The sequence below is a fragment of the Struthio camelus genome, chromosome 11 (genome assembly GCF_040807025.1).
Source record: "Struthio camelus isolate bStrCam1 chromosome 11, bStrCam1.hap1, whole genome shotgun sequence".
NCBI classification, from domain to species: Eukaryota; Metazoa; Chordata; class Aves; order Struthioniformes; family Struthionidae; genus Struthio; species Struthio camelus.
The window spans coordinates 11,148,004-11,172,149 of NC_090952.1; the positions used below are offsets into that span (position 1 = coordinate 11,148,004).

A 24,146-nucleotide genomic window follows, 5' to 3' on the forward strand; every position below is an offset into this window, starting at 1 on the left:
AGATATTTCATTGAACATTGAACATGTGATTGACAATATGTTTAAAGTTTTTTTTTTCTCTTTTTATTTTTAAGATGAAGTTAAGTAGTTTTCAGGCAGAGGGTCAAGGCTGAAACGCTGCTGCTCTCTAAGACGTTGGATGTGAGTAATAGTGAGCCTCTACCTTTAGCAGTACATCTGGGAACGCACCGTGTTCCTCATGTACAAGGGACGGACACAAGTGTCCTCTCATGAGTAGCCATGAAACAAGAATTGGCAGGAGCTGATAGAATATAACAGTACTAGCAATAGTAATGTTAGATCGCTTAATAATACTCTGGAACTGCAGATCTAATTTGAGTTACTATCCTCTTTCCTTATTTCTGTTTTAAAATGACAATTATAAAGAAGCATTAGCTGAGCACAGTGCTAGTTTGAGAAAATTGGTGTGAAGCAGGCCTGGGAAAAACTAACCTGCACTTCTCTTGCTTCATTGCTTGATATTAAACATTGAATTAAAATGCAAACGCACAGCAAGAAAGGAGATATATGGTCAGAACCTAAACAGCAAGTAGCTTTTTTTTTTTTTTTAAAGCCACCCAATGTCATTTTAATAAAGCACCTGTAGGTATGCCTGATGATAGAAAGAAAAGAATACAATATTTTCTGCCTGCACTTTAGCTACCTTGTCAAGAAAATTAATTTACTGATCTGGAAGCAAGACATGCAGTTCCACGAATTACTTTCTTTTGGATGTACAGATTCTTAACTGTTACAGAAACTTAACAGTCTTAACTGTTTTTAATGCACATATTCTTTTCTTCGGGTGTTACACCTTTTACTGATATACATAATTGCTCACATTAGCTGGAGAGTTTAAAGTGGCTTAAAAAAAAAAAATCAAAACCACATCACCAGTAAGTAAATACCCAAAACATCTTGACATCTGATCATACAACTCGTGACAGGCCAGTCAGCGTTCATATGCAGCAGAAATCTGAGGCTTTATAACAGGAAGAGTTTAATAATTTGATACGATTGGGGATGTTTGATGAAACTGACTGTGGTTTGGTTTTAGAACACAAGTTCATATACTGTGCAGTGGTATCAAAGAATGGCTTTTGTTGTTCTGATTTTTTTACAAGATTTTTTTTTTCCAGATACTAATGTCTTGTCATGAGTATTTTCTTTCTTTTCTTTTTTTTCTCTTTTTTTCTTTTCTTTTCTTTTCTCTTTTCTCTTTTCTTTTTTCTTTTCTTTTCTTTTCTTTTTTCTTTTCTTTTCTTTTCTTTTCTTTTCTTTTCTTTTCTTTTCTTTTCTTTTCTTTTCTTTTCTTTTTTCTTTTCACTTTTCATTTATTTTCTCTTTTCTTTTCTTTTCTTTTCTTTTCTTTTCTTTTCTTTTCTTTTCTTTTCTTTTCTTTTCTTTTCTTTTCTCTTTTCTTTTTCTTTTTCTTTTTTCTTTTATTTTCTCTTTTCTTTTCTTCTCTTCTTCTCTTTTCAAGCAAAGCAAGAATATTTCAGTGATGGTTTGCATTGTTGTGAGTCTCAGAGTCTTCCATAAGGCACTGAAGGAAAAAAAACCCAGTTTTTCCTATTAAAAGTTCATTGCACCATCATCAATGCGTGTCATGCCTGACACCTTGGAGAGAGTAGGACTGGCTCGGGTGGTCCGAATCCATGAAGTAGCCACATTCTCTGCTGCTTCTCCTCTTGCATGCTGTCAGAAGTGAGGATCTACAATAACAATACAAAGATTTCACTTTTTTTTCCTCCAAGAGGGATCCTTCTATTTGAAGGTAATGAACTACTTTCAGTAAGAAAGGAGGAAACAACACTAGCTGTACAAAGCCTAAAAGCAGGTCTTTCAGGGGTACAGCCTCTCTTCCCTCTTTTTCTGCAGTGCCCAGCACAGGGTGCCCTTGAACACCCCGTAACTCAAATCCTGCTGACCCTAACGACCTTGCTAACTTTAAACTGTGTTCCTCAGGTTTTGAAAATATCCAGTGAGCTTCTCAGAAAGTAAGTTGGCAAAAGGGGCTGAAAGACCCAGGACAGTTCCCGAGGGGTCTCCCGCCAGGACCCTGTGCTGGGAGCTCGAACTCACTCCCAAACCGCCTGCCTTGCCCAGGACAGCAAAGCCTGGCACTGGCCCTTAGGTCTAGGTAAAGGATACAGTTTGTGACTAACTGAGTCAAGAAGGCTTTTTTTTTTTTTTTTTTTAGCGATTCGGCTCTACGTCTCATGCTTTAGAAATTGCTATTTCTATTGAAGAAGTTTTTGGAGACTTTTCCTAAAAGCACTTACCTGACCTGAATATAGCTTAAAAAATAAATACAAGGGGAGGAGGTCACAAGCAAAAGGGTTGTAAACTCTGAGTTGCAGTAATGTTTATAAGAATTACTGGAATGTTTGGATTCAGTGAACCATTGATATCAGACCTTTGGAGAGAGGAGTTATTCACTTGGTACAAAGTTGTTGATCATTGTTTGCAATATAGGCTGGCAACAAGCTTACTTCTGTTCAGGAAAGAAATTTAAGTCACTTATATGCTGCACTGTGGAAAAGAGAGTGCCACCAGACCATATTTTGAAAGACATTTTACAGCAGCCCACTAATGCATAGAACAAAATATCACACACAGTTAACAAAAAAAAAAAAAAAAAAAAGAGGTATTTTAGTTCACTGGACCTCAATCGTACCCCTAGATTTTAACACTTTCTGTTCCATACACGTTGTAGCCTTCTCTGTACGTAGCATAATTCTGGGTACTGGTTGTGGGAACAGGTTTAAAGTTTTGTGTGTTCTTGGAGAGTTTCATTCGCTTGGACTCTGCCCGTGACTTGTAACAGAACTCGATTAGGGCAACCATCATGGCGAGCCCAAGGCCTCCGACAAGAATATAGAAAACCCCAGCGACATTGCTCAGGCTCAGAGCGCTGGTCTTGTCCTAAGAGAAACGAACCGCTTGATTAGTCTTGCTGTGAGAAGAAGACAGGTAGATAACAGGTTACTTTGCAGTTAGTCCTAGCTGGAATAACTAAACATACATACACAGCTTTCTGATATGAAGTTCAAATTCCCTATAACCCCTGCATCAAAATCAATCTGAGTGAGAGTGATCAGATAGTCTTACCCATTGAGTTTACACTGCCAAATTCATTTATTGTGTTATTCTCAGCTTTGCCCCTGGATAAACTGGGGATTCGCGGCAGGAACAGCTCTGGCTCTCGCTGCCAGGTGGCCAAGGAGACATTTGCCATGGGCTTTGCCAGGCCCTCAGTGGGCAGTGCAAACCCGCCTCTGGCTGAGCAGCGCTGGCGGCAGGCAAAGGTGCCTGGTGAAGGCCCAAATAGGCAAAGCAGTGGCTATGCAAAATAACCCAGATTTTACAGAAGGACAATATAAAACTAAAAAAAAAAAAAAAAACCCAACCACTAGACACTTGGCTTTGGTGAACGTAGAGAAAATAATTGAGATGCTGCTAAACTTATCTACCTTTTCCCAACAATTTACAAAAAATGAATCTAGGAAGACGGTCAGTTACTTTAAGGTCGAGCAGTAAAGCCCTAGCTAAACTAGCACCTTCAGTTACCAAGAGTGAGAGAGTTACTGAATAAAAACAGTCACTGTAACACCAAAAAAATGCTGGCTGGGGTGTACTTTCAATACATGACAGATGGGGGAGAAGGCTTTCGTTTTTTAAAACAGGATTTTGTAGTCAGATTAAACAGAATTGCAACCATTTTGCTGCTGAATTGGCTAGCTTGGTGCCTTTATTAGATACTATTTGTTCAAACGTTCCTTGTTTGGGCTGTAACACAAAGAGAATCTCACTGGCTGCCAGCAAGCCACATGCCAAACCAACCCGCAGTAGGGGGTCTGCACTTACTGAAAACACAGATAGGCCTCAATTTACCAAAATCTCCAGGGACATCAAAACGTTCACATATTCAGAATGAAATAAGCTCTACCTTGTAAATGTCTGTGCATTTCACAGGCAGTTTAGGAAGATGCAGTTTTAGCAAGCAACCCGCAATATAAACTAAAGATATTATTCATTTGCACTGTTTCAATTATATAGTTTCCTTCTGCAATTGCTGTGCACTCAGATCTCCTGTGATCCCAAATTTATCTTATGCGATAGCTACAAGATTGTGCCCCAAGCAAATTCCAGGCCAACTGAAATCGATGAATTTTATTATTGACTTTGATGGAGCTTGAAATGGTCTTTGAACGTTAAGAAGGTGCTGCCAAACTATAATAATTTTCTGTTTGAATAATTATAGAGGGTATTTCCAAAGGCAGCGGGGGAGTTAGGCACTCGGCTGTTAATTATTTCAATAGGAGCTGGATTTCTCCCTCCCCTTGGTGCCATTGAAAATGTCCTTTACTCCAATAAGCCTTGCACTTCTCTGTTTTTCTTCTCAATGGCTCCGTAAGTACAAAAAAATTTTGTGTTTTTTAAATGAATGGCATAAATAAATATTTCCTCCAAATGTAATGTGCAACTAGTAGGTTGAGCCATTTACCATCTCACATATGGAATTTCCACTGGGGTCTACAGAATTTCTGTACTGGGAACCACTACAGGGTTGTTGGATATATCTGGCCCTCAGTCACGTATTTTTTTCTGTTTTTAGATGAAAACAGCAGCAATACCAATTGTAAAGGTATTGTAAAAGTAAGGTATTAAGATTCCCCAGTAGTTACAACACATCTGGCATGGAATAGAGTAATACAGTAGCAAAATGGTTCAAAGTACAATTAAAAGAACATCAAATATTTATGGAATGAGTTACTGATAATATTGCTAAACTTTTTTTTTTTTAATCAAACAGATTTTAAACTAAATTGGAAAATGGGACAGGAAGGATTTTCTTACTTATCAGGTGATGTCTGTCCTGAAATTGTCCACCCTTAAGAAGCATGCGATTATTTTCCAAATTGACATGTATAGAGCTCTAACTTACAATTTTGAAACAAAAACATATGTGTCCGATAAAACTACAAATTAAAAAAGGATGCTTGACTAAATAACACACACTGTCTGTAAGGAAACTTGCAAATTTAAATGAAGATACCAGTTTTGACGGCTTTTGGGGTATTCTTTTTCATGTTTTTCTAGCAAAATATTCAAATAGTAGAACATACTTACAGCTAAAGTCTGTTACTGTAAAAGAAAAAATGCTGTCATGTTCGGAGACTTAATTATTTTTTCTATTCTTTTCTTTCAACCTTCAAAATGTAAATATTAACTTTTGAAAGCCATTTTTTGAATAAACAAACACTGGGTCAAAATGTGATTTCTAATCAGTACAAAAAGACCTTCAGCGACTGACCTTACTTCCGGAGTCCTTGGCTCCACATTCACCCTTATCGTACCACCATTTGTTTTTCAGCTTGTCTAAGATGCCTTGTTCACTGAGTTTCAATACTGCAAGGTTTACAGGAGTTCTTCACGTGGGAAATAACATAAATAACATTATATTATGTTATTTTATGTTATTCAAGCTTTAAACTACTTTAAAACTATACAAAGCGATAAAGCAGGGTTCCTGGCCACAAAGTATTTATACTGCAGGCAACTGGATCATCCCCTTAAGTTAATGCTAGAGCAACGCTATATTACCAGGTCCTGCCCATATCGCTTTGAGTAATCGGCACTCACTGTTAAATGAAGATAGCAGAAACAAAGCAACTCCAATTTCCCATTTTTGTAGAATAGCAGGCAGTTCACAGTAGCTTTACGAACTGGTAGGAGTTTGATCCAGCAGGACCTCAAATTGCACTAACAGACAGCAACCCCGGAAGGCGCAGTTGTGGTGGCCTCACAGCGGCAGCCCTGAGGCCTGGGTAGCCCTGCGACGTGGCTGGTGCCATGCGGGACTGGCCCCATGGGTGCAGCACCCCCTGGGGATCCCACGCACTCGCAGGACGTGTGAAGCAAAACCACTGAGCCTGAATGCCTGTGAGGGTTGCATCTCGCACCAGCAGAGAGGGGCATTTTGCCAAACATCACTGCTTCATCCCGCTCACACCTTCAAGCGGTTCCTGCAACTTTTCAGTTGCACCATGATGTGTTACAGCAAATGTGAATGACCTCGGCAGGCCCCCCCCCTCGCCCCCTCCTTGCTCTGCAGGCAACACACAAGTGGATGGTTTTTTTCCATTAGAATTGATGCATCCTGAACACTGGGTGGTCTAGGGAGCTACAGGAGTACATAAACCAATGAAGACCTTAATGAAACAAATTAGTGAACTCCTAGGAAGCTATGGGTTAAGCTGTGCAGCGCATGAAATGGCAGGAGGAAGGGAGCTAGTGACTCTGCTGCTGCTAAGAGACTGCAAACCCGGAGCAGGGCTAAGGCTGCTGCGTGCTCTTGGGCTGTTTGAGCAAATAAGATTTACCCTGAAGACTCGGAACAGTTTCGGCAAGTACTCTGTGAGTTCAGGCCCCCTCCCCACCTCCTTGGAGCTGCACAGGGCCATGGGAGCCCTTGCATGAGCTGGGCGCTGCTGTGGCTTGTGGGTGCTGCTGCCACTGGCCACTTGTGAGGTGCTGGCAGGTGAGGAGAGCTGGGGAAATTTTGGGAGGCAGGGACCATAGGGATGGTGGTGGCACCTGTGTAGCAATTTCAGGCTTGGGCTCGCCATGTCACTTCCCTGTGGGAGAGCTGCGTGGGAGGCGAAGCAGCCATCCTGGCGCCCATCCCAGGCTATGCTTTGTCTGTGACTGCCACCCTGCTGAGCACCACGCACAAGCCAGGGCCATGAGTGCTGCCTCTGGGCTTGGGAGCCACAAGAAAGCCTGTGCACGGATGGACGACATGATTTGTGGTAGAGGCTAAGACAGCATTTTATTTCTGGTTCCTTGCTGTGTAACTTCATTTCCAACTTCATGATCAAGAGTTAACTGCAGTTTATGGGACTAGGCTTGTCTGGCTCTCCTTGGAGTGTGGTGGTGCAGGTCTCACCTGGGACGTGATGGTGTCGTCTCACCATGGAGCAGGGTGGTGGGGGAGTCTCACCTTGGCAGTATGGTGGTAGGGTCTTGAGTGTGGTGGTGGAGTCTCATCTCGGAGCATAGTAGTGGGGAGGGTATCCCCTTGGTAGTGTGGTTGTGGGGTCTCACCTTCTCAGTGTGGTGCTGGGGTCTCACCTTGGAGCACGGTGGTGGGGGGTCTCACCTTGGCAGCGTGGTGGTGGAGTCTCACCTTGGCAGCGCTGGCAGGCATTGCAGCGTCTCTTCTGCAGTGCAAATGAATGCCAGGCAAGCAGACGAGTCCTGGGTGCTGGCAGACAAGTTTGGGAATTCAGCAAAGTCTCTTTTGCTGGCCCTTTTAGTGACATGGGTTCACTTCAGTAACGACAGCTTGGGTTCCTTCTTGGGTTCCGCTGGACAGGATCCTCTTCATTGCCCCTGATGAGAGAGACTTTTTCCATTGAGATATAGGCTGTCAGCAAACATACCTACCACCACATTGTGTCATCAAGTACTGTTTAATTCCTGTATATATATTTTTTTTAAGGAGAAAACCATGCTTCGAGAGTACCTGAACTAACTAACAAAGGCTGCAATTGGTGTGACCTGGCGTGGCCTTTATCTGGGTTCACATGGCAAAAACAGGAGCCAGTGGAAATTCCCATCTACGTGGGGCAAGCTGATGCTGTAGACCTGGCTGTCCAAGCATTCCTCAACCCCACAACTGGCAATGGCAGCCCGCGGGTGCAGGGGATGCTTTCCAAGCTTTCCTGGCCTGCCAGGCAGAGGCAGTGCCACTCCCTGTGTTTTGCACAGGGCTAGTTTTGATATATGGCAATATTTTATTTTTGTATAATTGCTGTTTTTAAGCAGCAGCTGTAATCTTATTAACTTTCAGTCAGGGAAGCTGTGCATGTTCAGCTGGGCATGGTGGTGACAAGCCTCAGGAGAGATGACGTTTGCTCTCTCAGCTCCAGCACAGCACTTGCAGAGCCTCTCGACTAACGGCGTAATGGAAAGCCAGCTGCTTCGCAGCTTTCTGTCTGCAGCAAGGTACAGCTAGTGTTACGACCCATCAGAGGTATCAAAGCGAGCACTATGGATGGGTGCCCCAGGGGGCCGAAGTGATGTAGGGACCCCAGCCTGGTCCGCAGCAGTTTTGCCGCCTCGGAGCTGGCCAGGCATTGGCCGAGGAGCTCCTGCATGGGGCTCCTGCTCTGCACCCCTTCCCCGTGCAGCTGGCATGTGATGGGGACCCCGGAGACACACAGGCGAGGGAGCTGCAAGAGGCTATGCATTATTTAGGCTATTGCAATGCAAGTCGGTGAAAGCTGAGTGCCTTTATCCCACCGTTACAAGCCCCATCAGAAAGAGCGGTATAGATTATTGCTTAGAGAACAGCTCTCTAATTTTAAATTTCATTTAAAAACTATCCAATTTGGAGCGATTTTATGCAATACATCTCTCCACTTTGAAAAGCATTATGCTGTTGAGAATACACAAACAATAGGGAGAAGGTTATAAACACCTTTTCTACTGTCTGCATATTTTATTATGCAAATTTCCCCCTCCCCCCAGTCCTATTCCAAACACTATTTTTAATTTGCATGTCTTTATAAAACCCATATGGAGTACAAAGAATTTGCATAACATCCAATACATTATAGATTAGCTTTCACAACATTATACGGTATGGGGAAATGAGGAAGCTTAACATGCTAATTAGGGTGCTTTATTTATTTATTTAAAGCCAAGATTGTAGTTAATTGTGCACATGCAAGTGCCAAAAAAAAAAGTAAACTAAAATTATCTTAACTAAACAGATGGGAATTTGCCTAAACCAAGGTTTTCAATATCGTATGTTGGGTCCCTTTTTGTCATGTGACCTGCTGAAATAACTAGTTCTGCCTATCAAAGCTGAGCAGTGATTTGTTCTCATCCTCCTTGTCTGTATGAGTATGGAAAGCAGCACAGGACTGGGAATATGAGTTCAGAGGAGCCCGTCTGTGTGCTTCAGGCCCACATTTCTCTTAGACAGCTGCGCCGGTGTCTTGATGGGGTATTCATGAGCCATGGGAGTTGTAAGTAATTCTGCTAGTCATGGATACTGATTTCATGCAGATGTTATGAGATGGGTAGATCATATAATATGTGCGTAAGAAGGGAATATGGGAGGAAAGTTTGAAATGAAGTAATTTCTGGTGCAAGCGTTTGTCTTCCTCTTGCACGAGCCTATTCCCGCTCCTGTTTGCTCTCCCACACAGGCAGGCAGCACCTTGGCCGCTCGCCTGTGCAAGCACCTCGGTCCCTCGACTCCGCTATTTTGCTGGCACTGCCTTGGCCGCCTGGATGAATAGCGTGGACCTGGGTGAAGGGCACTCTTAATGTGCTAGCAGTGACGCTAATTTGTACTTCACAGATTGAGCACAAAAACGTAGCTTGTTTGATCAAATTCCTAAGCAACAATTTTGTCTGCTTCTAAGAAATTAACTCTGAGACCTCTTACTATGTGAGTTGGTCCCCCATGCAGTATAATTTTAGAAGATACATCCCTCCCGTACTTGAGAGAAGGCTGAATACTTCTGCTGGACTGGTCCCAGCAGGCCCCCACTTAAACACCTGACTACACTGAGATGTGATTTGAACTTCGTTCGGGGCTGGATTCTTTAGTTTTCGAATTCCCAAGCTAAGCAAATATATTGAGAAGTGAGACTGGTTGTCTGCAACATTTTTGAGATTACTCGTCTCTGAATAGCTGTCTAGCCTTGTTCAATTTAATAAATCAGAGTTAGACATGCTTTGGCTGAGGTGCTTATGAAGGTGCAGAAGGGCACTTCCGGATCCTGGTATTTTTTCTAGCAGAGCAGTACCCAGTGAACACTCACAGCACACTTCAAATACCAACCCTCATGCACTGCATCTCGGCTTACAGCTCAGCCCATCCAAAAAAAAGGCCCCTGGAACTGCGAGCCTTGCTAAGGTCCCTGACATTTTCTAGGATGAGGCCAGCCAGGGTGCCCAGCACTCAGGGTGCTTCTGCCCTGGAAGGCCAAGTGTGGCTGGGTACCAAGCTGCCAAGTGTTTTGTTTGCTCTTGTAGTTTGTATGTGTTTCACCTAAAGAAATGTGCTTTTATAGAAGGAACTTTTCCGTAGGGGAGGTCTGTTTTCTGTAGGAAGGTGATTTTTTCATAGCTTGCCCTGGCACTGTTTCCTTGAAGGGTGATTTTTTTATGGGGAGGCTCTACGTTGCCTTAGAGGCAAAGGAACAGAAAGATTGACTTGCCCAGGGCTACACAGGAAGGCTGTGCCAGAGCTGGGTCAGCCCTGAGCCATCAGATGTGCCCTCTGGCATGCCAGCCTGGAAGGGCTCCCTGGCTGGCTGCAATGGGTAGGCTGCCCAGGAATGGCTTACAGGACAATTCCTTCTGTTTCTGGGTCCTCTCCTAAAGATTTACATTTCTTCATCATTTTACTGGGATAATTTTGTGCTTTCCAGCTGCTTTTTTAATTAGGTTACTTTACTGTTCTTATGCTGTACGGAATATTTTATGACGTCCTTACTACTTTCCCTAATGTTTTTGGCTATTTTTCCTCTGACTTTCCTTGACGATAGGCTTCTTTTTCATCTTTCCCTCTGTGGTTTTCAGATCAGCTCTCTATTAGTTTTGTTGCTTTTATCAAGGTAAAACGTTCAGAGGTTTGAGGGCTTGTGCTCTCTTGGTGCTCTCTGTATTCTGAAGAACATGAGCTGAGGCAATTAGGATCACGATGTCAGCACTCACTATGCTGCAGGATGGTATTCTTGCGCAGAAACTTGCAGTGTTTTTCCTCCTAATCATAACTGACGGATTTGTTTTGTTCCTTTGTTTGTTTCCAACAAGCCTTTCTTTTTTGTTTGTGATCCACATTTAGTAGCTTTGGCTAAACCAGGCTTAGTCACATGATGTTGGTCTCGTTGGGCAGCTTAACCAACCTCAGCTAAAATGCTATTTGCTAACATCCACATACAACTTGAAGACTCAAATCTAGGGAAATGGTTCAAATAACCTAATACTGATTAATACTGCCCCTATGGGCAAATTAGCCCGTTTGCTGTGGTTGATTTATTTAAGAGTGGAATGGCTGTAGGAAGTTTGGTGCCTACCTATTCTCACAGCCTTCACTTTATTAAAATCTCCTGCACAGAGACATTTTTTATCAGTGTTTCAGCACTTTGATTTCTCTCTTCCTCTGTGGGAAGACCCAAGGCGTGCTGGCAGTATTACCTTTCCCTCTTTGGCTATTAGTTACTGCTCGAAAACAAGGGGCGGTGAGATTTTTTTCCCAAGTGCAGTCTGGCATGACCTCAAGGAGCTGACTTCCCTTTGCCTGTGCTGCGCACTGTCCCAGAGGGCACGTGTCTCCTTACGGTTCATCAGAAATGGGACCCCGGGCCACCACCCTTTGCCTGCCCATGCCGGCCAACCCCAGGTGACAGAATGGGGCTCACAGAGCAAACCAGTTTCCAAAAAATGCTGTGCATGCACTCATTAAAATCAAGCCCACGAAATTAGTCCCCAAAGCTTCCAGTTAAGTCAAAAAAATCTTGGTCACCATTCCTGCTAAATTTAGGGATCGCTGTAGCATTTCTTTGTCATGAAGGTGATCTTGCATAAAATATAGCACTGATTCCAGGTTGAGTATGTTTCTCTGTGCTTACACATGAGATGATTCCCTCAGAAGAAAGCTGCTTTTTTCAGTGTTAGCCCAATATTTCCATCTATGCCATTTTAATATGGAAATGAGGAAATACAATGACCCAGAGCACCTCTGCTCTACGTTCTTATTTCTCTTCATCAAACTTTTACCCCATCTGAGGGACTTGTCCTGTCTCCTCTTGCCACAGTAGCTGAACAGCAGTTTTGGGTTAGTTGCAGTACTTCTTTCTCCTTGAAGAAAACTGAGGTCATTCTAATTTTTCTTTCTGGACAGAAGTATTTGAAAGTAGATGAAAAGTAAATTAATTATCAAACAAATAGCTCTTTATCAATTCCAAGTGTTAGAAGGTGTAACTTATGCTCCTCTCAAATTATAACAGTTTTTTTATTTCATTAATGACCGCTTAGGTTCATTTTCATGATTTCACTTGCACCTACATAACATAGGTACTCTAACATAGAGATTTGATTTAGTGACCTCTCTCCAGCTCCTACAGGTTTAAGGAAGACACTTGACAGTGTGAAGTTCCACTTAAAACTGCAAAAGCTGGTGCTTTGATTTCCATTACTATCATGTTTATGTGCCAGCGTTGCAAACAGTGCACTGAGCTGAACAGATGCTGACCGCAGCTGAAAAGAGCCAGAGCAGGTTCTTGGAAAAAGTGGTGTTCATTTATCAGAAGAACATCCAGTTTGCAGATCTTGCCAGAAAAGCTCCATTTTCCAGTAATGAGAGATCAGGTGTCCTGACGACAACTGCTCCACAGCAGCCTGCTGTATGTAGCTGCTTGCTGTCCGTCTGTCCATTTGTCTCCTGGGCATGGATGCACAGGATGAGGATGCACTTCCAGCACCTTACCCTGTAATCCTTAGACTTTTGTCAGCTGTCCATAACCAGTGCTTGAGTGGCATTCATGCTATTCAGTGCAAACTCTAGGCAATATCACAGTCATGTTTATTACTGGCAACCAATAAAGATTTAAGTGGCGACTGGAGCAGCTTTGGACAATTCATACCCCATTCTGTACTCTAATGAATGTAATATAAATGTTATACCCAAAAAAGATCATTGCCAAGGACAGCCAATGAACATTGCAGATAGCACGTTGTTCCTCTCAAAGCAGATGAAACTTTGCTCAGAATTAATTTAGAATTTTTATGCACAACCTTTCAGAAAAAGGGAGCTGCACAAAAAAGGCATAGCAATTAAGGCTCCTTAAAGCACTAATTAAAGGGTTCCTTGGAGCTGAAGCTGCACAGGGGTAGATGGGTCAATGGACTTCCCTGAGCCCCTTAGGAAGGAGGCTGAGCAAAGGCTGATCTTGCACCTTCTGCCCTCTTGGTTTTACGGACGATGAACTGGAGTAACTCTTCCACCCATCATCAGTCAGTTCCTCATGTTTTGTACAGTATTTGGTGCACAGGGTACAGCATTGTATTTTGTCAGCACCATTACTTGTGGCATCTTGAGAGTCCAAATGTAGCTTTCTGGGGGTATGGGGTGAAGAAATCACCCAAAAGCTCGAAGGGAGCCCAGAATCATATCACCAATAAGACCTCTACACTGGTTTTGAAAACTTCCTTCTTCCACTTGGGCCCTGAGCTAAAGGCTCAGAAGAGGGAAAGAGTTCCAGAAAAGAGCAGCTCCCTGCCACAGCCCGAAAGACAGGGGACAGGGCTCCCTTCAGCTCCAGAGCTGGATGTGAAGGCGGCAGCATTTGCTGAGGAAATGGAAGTGTGCAACAGAGGTGATAATCACACTTGCTAGCTCCATGGTGAAACACGAGAACATGGTATGCCACTGCCAATGCAGCGGGGATGGAAAGCGGAAGGCAGGGCCTGGATTTCTTTTTGCCCCAAATCTTTTTTCACCCTGTCAGGGGGAAAAAAAAAGGAAGTAGAGCTTTAACTAAAGTATCTAAAATAAAGAAATACTTCACGGTGCTCTAATGGAATGACCAGCATGATGAAGCCTGCCAAGGTGGTGTTGATGCTGAAAGGAATTACTGGCTTTCCTGGAGAGCCGCTCGTCCACACTTCCCTACGTACATGAAATCTGGGCCAGCACAATTCTGCAACTTGCCTGTAACAGGACTATTAATAAGCAAAAATCAAGATGAACCAACTGTTTGGCAGGGGTTTAAGGGAGCAGAATAGGGGGCTGAGAGCCAGAAAGGCCCTCAGCCCCACGGCTCCAGTGAACTGGCCTCTACACAGAAGAGGAAAGGGCTGCCAGCACATTACAAGACCTGGGTGCCCATGTTCAAGGGGCTGGGCTGAGAGGGATGTTTGCTGTCTGACACGGAGATAACCTGATGAAGCTAAGAAATTTGGCTGGTGGCAACTGAGTTCCTTGTCACAAGGCAGACGGCAGCTCCCCTGAACGCACGGTGCGTGTGGCCAGCAGCAGCCCTGCCCACTGCAAACAGCTCTGCCTAAAGGGCAAAAGCTGTAACTTCACAATATACTGATGGCCAGATCTTCCACACGGGGAAATCTGAATAGCCACTAACATGCCCTTTCCTTTTCTTCTCGACAGTGCAACACTACATGCCAGATAATGCTAGTTTGAGGAATCCTGTGAAAATGCACATACACATCACTAGGGCTGCGGTATTTACAGAAAAGCTGTTTGTGCTGTATCCCAGCACTGGCTATTAGGGGTACATTAGGGTAGGCAAAACCAGAGAGTCAGAGGTACCCTTGGGCTCTGGCTGCGTCACACTGCAAATACTGCAGAATAGCTGTAAATTTAGTTTAGTATCTGGCTCGGTCAGGTTTATGACTGGTTTGTGGTATCAGAGCAACATAAAGCCACAGGAGGTTTCTGGCAAACCAAGCCCTCTGAAGATTGCTAGATTAATGAAGAGTGACGTCCTCTCACTGAGTTAACATGCAGCATTTACTAAGCAAGAGAAACTGTGATCAACAGCTACATCCCTTGCAAAGGGTTCTTCACCCTTCCATGCAAATCTCAGTGACATGAAGGAGGCTAAAGCGCATGACTGTACCAAGTCTCTATTAGTACATTATAAAATGTTTTTGAGCTTTATTTCTAAACCTGGTATTTTTACCTAATCCCTTTAATTTAGGAATTTGACATATTTAGAGCACTCTAACTTGTATGGCATGAATTATTCTCTTGTTCCTTATGACCATTTTTCTCTTGTTCCTTATAACCAAAGCTGTCCTTGCTGGCTTAAGCATTACTGGAATTGCTGATTTCAACACAACCCAACTAATAAAGTTGCAACATCAAAGAGCCTGGACATGAAATGTTTACATTTCTTATATGCAGCTCATAACGACAGAGAAAAGGGAAGTGAAATAAGGTACAAACAAACAAGCATTTTTTTTAATTGAAAAAGCTTCTTAAAGTCCTTTAGGGTAAAACTACTGAAAACACTGAATCAATTGTTCCTGTTGATATCACTGGCAAATATCCACTAACTTCAGGGGAAGCAGCGTATCAAGTTTGGTGCAATACGTAGGAAGTTTCACCTCCTACCATGACCTGAGAGAGAAATATCTGAAGGGGACAGGGAAAACTTCCCCAAATGACTGCACCATTTTTGGCAGAGATTGTAGCGCCATACCTCCAGGCCTGCGGAGAAATCCCAACGCCACACATTATGTCAAATCATGAGTGTTGCTGTTCAGTCACAAAGTTACGAAAGGAGGTTAATAACAAGGCCTCTAACTCTGCTCACTGTAACTCAGTGGGTCAAACAGCAAGCAAGTCAGCAAAACCTACATCCCCAAACCCAATCGTACGGGCGCGCTGCAGGAAAGGACGTTGCACAACGTAATAGTCAGGACTGAGCACTCTGTTCAACCTGACAGGATACCATAAAAAAATCTAACCAACAACCATCTTGATATCATTACAATATAAAGATAGAAACAATCCTGGAAGAGATACCAAATCCAGCATTACCCTCTGGAGGGCATTGCTAGAGGTTAAAGACCAGTCTAAATCATATAAGGCACTTTATCCCCTCAAGCTCTATAAATCCCAGTCTGAGCTGTAACTACTGGATGGCCTTTTTGTCAGATCTTTCTACTGAAATAACTTCTGACTAGATGCAAAACCTTAGGGTAAACGTATTGTCCAAGTGCTCCGCTCTCTCCTAGATCAGAGCATCCCAAGATAGATCCTGTCATAATTTCCTGATTTAGCAATGCCTCTGTTCCATAAATTCATGTTTTGTTATGTATCTAAACATATGGAATTGGGAAGATGTAGGATGGAAACTGGCTTATCATTAAAACTCACTCTGTTTGTTAAAAGAATAAAGTTACACAGTACTTCATGCAGGAGTGGAGAGAGCCCTGAAAATGCTTGTCTAAGGAAATATAATCACTCACTATTCCTGTTTGTTATCTTTGTCTCAAATAGTGATCTTCAGTATTTCACACTGAACATATTCGTTAAAAATCACAAAACTTTTCTTTTTTAAAAACTGAACTCTTTGTCGCACCATTTCAGACCATCATTTTTTTCTTCTGCCCTGTGTTAACCAGCAATTGCACACCTACAACACTGAACGTTTTAGGGATTGAAATGCTTAATGGATGAGCAGAGGAAAGGATAAAAAGTGAAAGCCATCTAATTTGAAAACACAAAAAATTTTTAAACTGAGAAGATGATTAAAAACATGCACCTCCATCCCCATATATCCCAACACTGTGAAATCCTCCAGTAAAAGGACACTATTTTTTTTCCATAGTACAACCAGAAATGATTCCCTTTCCCCCCATCAAGGTGTTGAGGCCTTACTTGTTGGTGAGCAGCTTCCCACGTGAGGGACGGCAGTGCACTGCTCAGCCTGCCCAACCGTGGTTAATCACTATCTGTTAATGAGAGCTGACTTGTGACTTCTAAATATTTAATGGAGGTCACTGCATGCTTTGCCTGTTTTGGGCATCTCAGCATTGAATGGTGTCACAGGTTGACAAAAATCTTGGATTAGCAAGCAAAATATACATACATACATACATACATATAATGCTGTCATATTGCCAGCAACAGAGCTAGGAAATGCAGGAGATGAATACAGGTAGTGTCTTCATCTGTCATAATTACATGGAGTGCAGCTGGTGCCCAATGGTTTATGAGGACTGCTTCTATTTAAAGGATAGTAGTTACCCCTGTATTGGCAAACTTAGTATCTTAATTCTGCTCTGATAGCACTTGTTTGTAAATAAGGGGCTTTGCAAAAGGTGATCAACACAGATTTTGCACTGGCCATGTGAAAGCTATGCAAATGATCTATCAGGGGATAGGTTTCTTTAGTTATTGCTGAGTATTTAGTAGCTACAAGCTCAAGTTTCCATAACAAAGGAACTTCAATTTTGTCTTCATTATCATGCTTTTCCATAAATAGTGTTCTTTTGGTCATTTCAAGGTTTCTTGTATTATTTTTTTAGAGGCAGGCCGGAGCAACCATTGCATCCTTGTGGAATTTGTGGGGTTTTTCATGGCAGCAACCAGGTATGCATTTTAAAAATCAAGTTTTAACTGATGCTGTATTTACTGTAACATGGAAGACATACACAGATGCACAATGTGAATATAACACCTACACACACTCTAAATATACTTGTGTAAGGCCAGATGTGATACCAGCTGAGACTGCAAGTTTTTCTACTCTTTGCAGAGAGTTTGCAGCCAGTGTTTGGCAGCAGCAACTGTCTCTAGGAGAGTATATTCATATGTTTCATAAATGTAGCTCCAACAAATTAAATGCTATACTAACAGGATCATAATTTAATAGAAGTGCCAAGTGCTAATGCAATAATACATGCATATTGGATTAGTGAATGCAAACCATAACAAGTCATTGTAGTTCAGTTATAACCGTGCCTGCAACTTGCAATGTGGTGAGAGGGTGGAAGCAAGAACGACCTAAACAGAGGGGCACAGCAAGAAGGGCCAGATGGCTGAAGTCGGGCTAAAACCTACCTCTTCTGAAACAGCAACACGGTATCTTCCCTGTCTTTACTTGCATCTTTCCTAAGCTGGATGGATATGAGCAAGAGACTCAACTTACCTTACATGCAGGCTATCCCCTCACCTTCTCTTTCTCTTGCCTCTAGAAACATCCATTTTTTCCCCCCGTCTTCTATGATTTATTTTTCCTCTTGGGGTAGTTCTTCTGAGCCTCCTGCTCTCTGGTCCTCAGCAGGCTGCAGGTAGGTGCTGCTTAGTCCGACGGGCACACAAGGCACTCAGGGAATAGCTAAGCTGGTGGCAAAAGGCTACAGGTGTCCAAATTGTGCCTGCAGTGCAGGTATGCAGAGCCACGTCCCAGAGTCCACCAGGATTAACAGCGGTGCCCACGCGCATGGGAGCTTAACGCTGAAATTTAGAACTACTTTGAAGAAGAACAACAAAGGCAGTTATTCTCCCTTTGTATTTTAAGTGACAGTAGTTACCATTAAAGTGGAAATATCCAAGCCCGAAACCCCAGTAAAATGTTCAAAGTAAGGGCCCTGCTCCTGTCGCTGGGACAGGCTCATTTTCCTTTTTCCAGTCCCAAGGAGGCTCGCCTCAGCTCTTCCCATGCTGATGCTTTTATTGCAGGATAAATGACTCATGCAAGCAAATTATGGAAAATAACTCTTAATCACCACAGGTCTTATCAAAATGAATGCATGCGTCACAGCTTTTCTTCTGAATTTCTGTGGCCATAGAGGCAGGATATATTGCCACTGTATGAGGCTCAACCCTACCCACAGTGAACACGGCACAAATGCTTTTCCTCGCAGACTCGGGCCTGCTCTGTCAAGAAAGCAAAGCTGATCCCCAGGATAGTTAGAAAAATAGAAAGGTTGTCATAAAAGCAAAGCAAAACAGCTCCTAATTCTCGGTGCAAGGCACCATTTTCCAAAAGCTGCTTCCCAGGCTGCATGAAATGCTTTTCCTCAGTTGTGGTTCTGAGCCTCCTAGTTACGTTCCTAGTGAAACAACCTCCAGTGATCTGCACGAGAGCATATACGTTTTATGCAAATCAAAGCAGGCTCTTTGCCCTTTTTGGCAGTGCTCTGAATGAGATGCTCTGATGAACTCTTGGAGAGTTAAGACTTCATTATTGGTACAAAACATGCACAATGTTATTTCCTAGTAGGCTATAAAATAATATCTGTCAATTAAACAAATATTTTGATGTCGTCCTTTTAAAGTATTATTTTGCTTTGTCACTAATTTGCACAATATCATTATTTTATATTACTTTCCTAGCTCTGAGCATGAATTAGCTCTGTGCTACTACCACTGGCTCTAATCAGCCATTTTATCCTTTTTCCAGCTCATAACCCAGGCCTATAGAAAGCATGGCAAGTAAATCCATGCTGATGAACATAATTTCAAACAAATTGCTCAGATAAATTGTGCTGCATGTTTTTAAGATAGTCATTTCCCCACATGTTCCCTTTAAAGCATAACATGTTTGGCAGTGGTGCTCTTTAGATGTCAGGTATCATCTAAAATAATGTGTAACAGATTTCTTCTAAAAATATGCCACTTAAAAATTATGCTGCAAATGCTAACTGCTGTGCTGCAAACGTATCAAAGCAAAATAGCACAGAGAAATGGGGGAACAAATCCCATCTGCTAATGGCCACATTCACATCTCGGAAGGGCTTGAGAATCTGATGCTTTATGAAGTATGGTTCCAAGGGCACAATTTAACTAGCACTCTGGAAAAATAATTCTGTGATTAAAAAGAAACAACTGAAACATTAAGTAGTTTTACATCAAGCATCACTTCACAGACGTACTCTGAAAGAGATATCAGCCTAAAAAAGAATATATTAAAGAAATTAAGTCAAATAATCAACAAGGACACTTGGCATATGAACCTGGCTAGATGCTAAATTCAAACTGTTTCCTTCTACGTTAGCTGTCATTACGTGTTACTGTGAAAGTATGAGAATACAAGAAATGTATGAGCAGCAGAACTATAGAAATTTATCTTAGCAGAAAATTGTTCCTATGCAACTGAATAATTAGTTTCACTTAAGTCACTCATCCTGCTACCTCCAGCTACATCCCGTTTTGTCTACTTCTTGTTAAATTCCTATTCAGCCATCACTCAGCTCCAAGATGATAAGATTGTGTCATAAACAAAATAATAAATTAGTTTCCAAACTGGTAATATGCTGTAACAATTTTCCTGGAGTGTGGGTTTTTTTTTTTTCAAAAATAACGGCTACTCCGCATTCTCACACAATTGAGAAGGCAGCTCACATGTTAACAGGTTTTTGAATATTGTGTAATTTTGCCACGAATCCAATGGATGAAATGAAGTTCATGTTCATTTAATAGAGCTAAGTGAACACATTTTGATGCACATGCCAGGATGTCAGCAACAGTTAAGTCCGCTTCCATGCATTATTATGCATCACACAGGAATTACATATGGCTGGAGCAAGGCCCCCTTCAGTCTTCCTAAAGAAAGACCGCAACTGAAACTTGGGAACTGCCCTACCTGGTGCAGTGCTGACCATAGCAAGACACTGCAGGGCAGATCATTATCCTCTGGGACATCCTAGAGCTGACAAGTGCTGACATTAGGGGAAATACAACATATGTCAGCTGAGGCCCTTTAAACTTATTTCATAATAATAGTACAATCTCTTCAGTCTTAAATTATGAGTGGCCTATGTGAGTTTTGGATGTGCACATGACTAACCTTATATAGTTTGCATACTGGAAGGGACTACATGGAAAAATCTTACAGTAAGTCAATTTAATACCTTTTCTGTGTCCTACTGCAAGACTCAAAGTCCTTGTAACACTCCAAGTCACTGGGTAATTTTCCAGTGGCAGTGAACATATGGAAACAAGGGATGACGCCACCATCTCACCTCCAAATCACTGGTTCCCAAATACGGGGAAACCACATGCTAACCGACTGGGAGGACGCGCAGGGGAGAGAGTTTTCTGTGTGACCAGATCCATTATGGCACAGTGATGGGCACAAGCAAACAGGTTGCATACTCACCTCTGATTTTCAATGCAAGCTAGAATAACAGGTCTTACAGAGAAATTCAACTTAGGAAGTTGGCACACCATCAGTCTGTAATGGTTCAAACCTGTACAAAGCTCATTTGCTCAGGAAGCAGGAAGGGGATGATTACAAATTCAGGGCAGCTGTCTCCCAAGGCTGGGCCTCTACTGGATAAGCTAAGAGAGGTGGTCTGTCAGCTTAACTGGTAGAGAGTGTGCCGCCCTGAGTCAGTAACGTGCCACAACGATTCAAATTCTGCATCTCTGCATCATGCACTTTCAACCCCCAGTCCTTTTGGACCACTGATTCAATTTTCCTTAAGTACCATCTCCTTAAGGAAAAAAAGAACCGTTTTAAAGTGACTCCTCTAAAATACTCTATAAATAAAACCATGTTCTTATAAACAATTAACCGCAGAGATGTGAGTGGGATGAGATGACAAGGGGAACTCAGGCTTTGGGTGGGAGAAAGAGGAGGAGAGGAAGAGAGGGGAGGCAAGTGAGGGTGACCGCATGGCAGGCTGTGCCAGCACTTGCCAAGCGCTGGCCCATGCGGGGAGATGACATCCCTGCCACAGAGCTCAGGCACAGCCCGAACTCTGCCTTCCTGGCTGGCGTTGTCAGCGGATGCTGCCGGGAAAGCGTCCCCCTCTCTATGCTAATGCCGTGGAATCAAGCCTGTGGAATTAAGTACCTACAAAATGCTACCGTAGAAGAAAAGCAATTTTATAATAAAAAACCCTTTGATTTATGACATCTCTATAAATATCAACCAGCCCCTTCCCCCACCTTTCTCTCCTTCAGGCTTCTGCAGATTTTTCTCCCCCCAGGGAAGCTCCTTCTCTGACCCACATTCTGCTCCCTGGTGGCTTATGCTGCCTGAGCAATAAACCCCCAATAATTGACGTTTATAGCTGGAACAAACAAGCAGTCCTTTATCACAGCATAGTACAACAAACTGCGGAAAGACAGGGCTTTGTGATTTACAGATTAAAATAGCAAAACAAGCGTCATCAAATTTGTTCTTCCCTCTTCACTGCATAGTTTATCATAGCATACCTGACTTTGCCCTCCACATTTACTGAACAGGGCTGAGTGCTTATTAATAGAGAATATTACTCTTTTTAAAGGGTCTTTCAGCACAAGCAAAAATGGAAGGATGACCCTGCTCTAACTATGACCATTTTTAAAATCCTTTTTAGCTTCCTTAGGGCTGTAAGCATTAGTTGGCTGGGTTTAATTCAATGAACTTGAAGCAATGCAGTTCATTGAAGCTGCTTTGTACAAAGAGTTTTCTTTCATGGAGGCAGTATTAGGCAATACAGTGCTGGATCCCAGGAGAATATTAAACATTTAATATACTGGCAAGTATAACATTATACAAAAATGTTGCATGAAGGATGAGCATATACATAAAAAACTCACACTCTTCTCTGAGCTGCTGCTGAGCACTGCAGAACTCCAATTATTAAATAAACCTGAATTTGAGGTCTTTTCTTTCCTTTTATGAGGCTTTTTGCTAATATCAGAGATGAGTAACAGAGTAATTTCCTAACTAGCCAGCTGTAATCAACTCTTATTAATGGAATACAGCAGTAATTTGCAATAATTGTCCAAAACTGCAGTTTACTGAAAATAGTGTTATTATTGATTTTGGACCAAAGCTGAAGCATTTTTATAAGAGAGATTAGAAGTTATTGTTCCTTAAGGAACTGGTTTTACTAGAGACTGCCACTATGAAAATTAATCTTGGGCCTTTTCAGGATAACAATGTATTTTAAATTAATTTTCTTGGTAATTCCTGTGCCCAAGGTGACAAATAATATCCAGCCTATTCTAGCTACAGCTTCTCTTTGCCAGGTTAAAAGCTACAGAAATTGTCAGTTAGTTTTACAAGGTAAGTTTTGGCAATATTAAAGCACAGTAGTTAACTTTTGCAATACGTGAACTGATTAAAATCAGCTTACCATAGAGGCTGCTAAAGATACTGGGGGGAAGCCGTAGCTCACTAGAAGGCAATGAAAGTTTTGCTTTGCCACTGGCATCAGGGGAGATGATAGGATTTTAAATAACATCTGCTTTAAAAGCCCAGCAAACACAAATCCAGCGTTCCTGCACAGATGCATACAGAAGTCTGGCCACTGTGGTACAAAAGGCGACAGAATATTCTAGACAGCATTTACTAAAAACGCTTTCCTTCAGCTTAATTTCCACTTTAGTGCATCATTTCAATATGTCACTGCTGCAAGCAACATATCTCCCATTTCAGCTGCAATCTCTAGCTCCTTATATATTGTTGTTGCTATTACTTTACCATCAGTGGGTGACATCTCTGTTTAACATTACGCCATTGCTATCATCATTGCTCAACTCTTGCTCTCTTGAACCCGAGCTGCACCAAGATTAACCACCCTCCTCGACCCATCCTCAAGAGAGCGAAGGAGAAGGGAGCCTTCTCGCCGTCAGGTCTGCACTGCCGCACCTGACCCCTTGAAGGAAGCCTCTCTGAAATTGCTGGAGGTGATCCTTGGGGTCCCATCCAGTTGCACACACTGATTCCTTCTGCACGGTTCTCACCAATATTGGAGTTTCTATCTGTTAGTTAAATAAGGTTTCCAAGCTTGACCAAAGCTGCTGCTGATGCAAAGACAACTTTCTTTGAAAAGAGCTACTGGGCAACCAAATGGCTCTCCCTCACCCCCCTCCCCAATTATTCAAATGGTTTGAATTCCTTTTTTTTTTTCCTTGACAAGCAAAATAACAGCCTTGCCGATTACTCTTTGCTAAGGTACCCGATTGTGGTGACATTGAGGCTGACCTTGGAGTCACCTCCCCCGCTGCCGCACTCTCCTTTGTCGTACCACCATTTGTTTTTCAATTTGTCCAAGAGGCCTTGCTCATTCAGTTTTAATACTGCCAGGTTAACAGCATTTCTTGAAACGATAAAACATAACTTGTAAGAAAAATGCACAAATGCTTAGGAAATCGTAACGTATAAAAAAAGGAGCACAAGAGGACAAATTGGCTAAAATTTCACAGAACGTGGAGCTATAAAAATGTTTGTACAGCAAATACAGGGTTAAATATTGGAAGGTGGCATGGAGGATAACATTTGCTCAAAACTGAAGTGTGCGGGATGGGGAAATCGTCTTTGAGAAAAAAAGTAACAAGAACACCACATCATGCAGTTAACATTCGTCACATATGGCAGGTTAACTCGGCTTTTACCATTTAAATTGAAAAAGCCATTGAACTGTAAAATTAAAACAGCAACAAACAATCAGAGAGGACAACACGAAGAGAACACTAAAAAAAATGGATGCATTAAATAAATGAAACCATAATTTACCGTCTTATTTAACTCCATGGAATATTGAAGATTTTAAACTTTAAAAGTTACCTCAAAATCCACAAGAAAGAAAATGACAACACAATACATCAGGGTAGGTGGAATACTATAACAACACGGATA

The 24,146-nt window shown here is 42.3% G+C and overlaps 1 protein-coding gene across 7 annotated transcripts in view; it reads right to left on the bottom strand.

Moving 5' to 3' along the window:
• Window positions 1–1,304: 1,304 nt before the first annotated feature.
• The window catches only part of GRIA3 (glutamate ionotropic receptor AMPA type subunit 3), a 156,376-nt gene continuing 133,534 nt past the window's right edge, over window positions 1,305–24,146 (bottom strand). The window contains exons 14-16 of one of the 7 annotated variants that reach the window (XM_068956616.1): window positions 5,321–5,435; window positions 2,681–2,928; window positions 1,305–1,715 (exon numbers count right to left, since the gene is read on the bottom strand). In XM_068956616.1, coding sequence (XP_068812717.1) covers window positions 2,683–2,928; window positions 5,321–5,435 — 361 coding nt within the window. In that variant the 3' untranslated portion in view covers window positions 1,305–1,715; window positions 2,681–2,682. Of the gene's footprint in view, window positions 1,716–2,669; window positions 2,929–5,320; window positions 5,436–10,912; window positions 23,608–24,146 lie in introns of those variants that run through there. The other 6 variants (XM_068956614.1, XM_068956619.1, XM_068956617.1 and 3 more) reach the window with 6 other exon arrangements.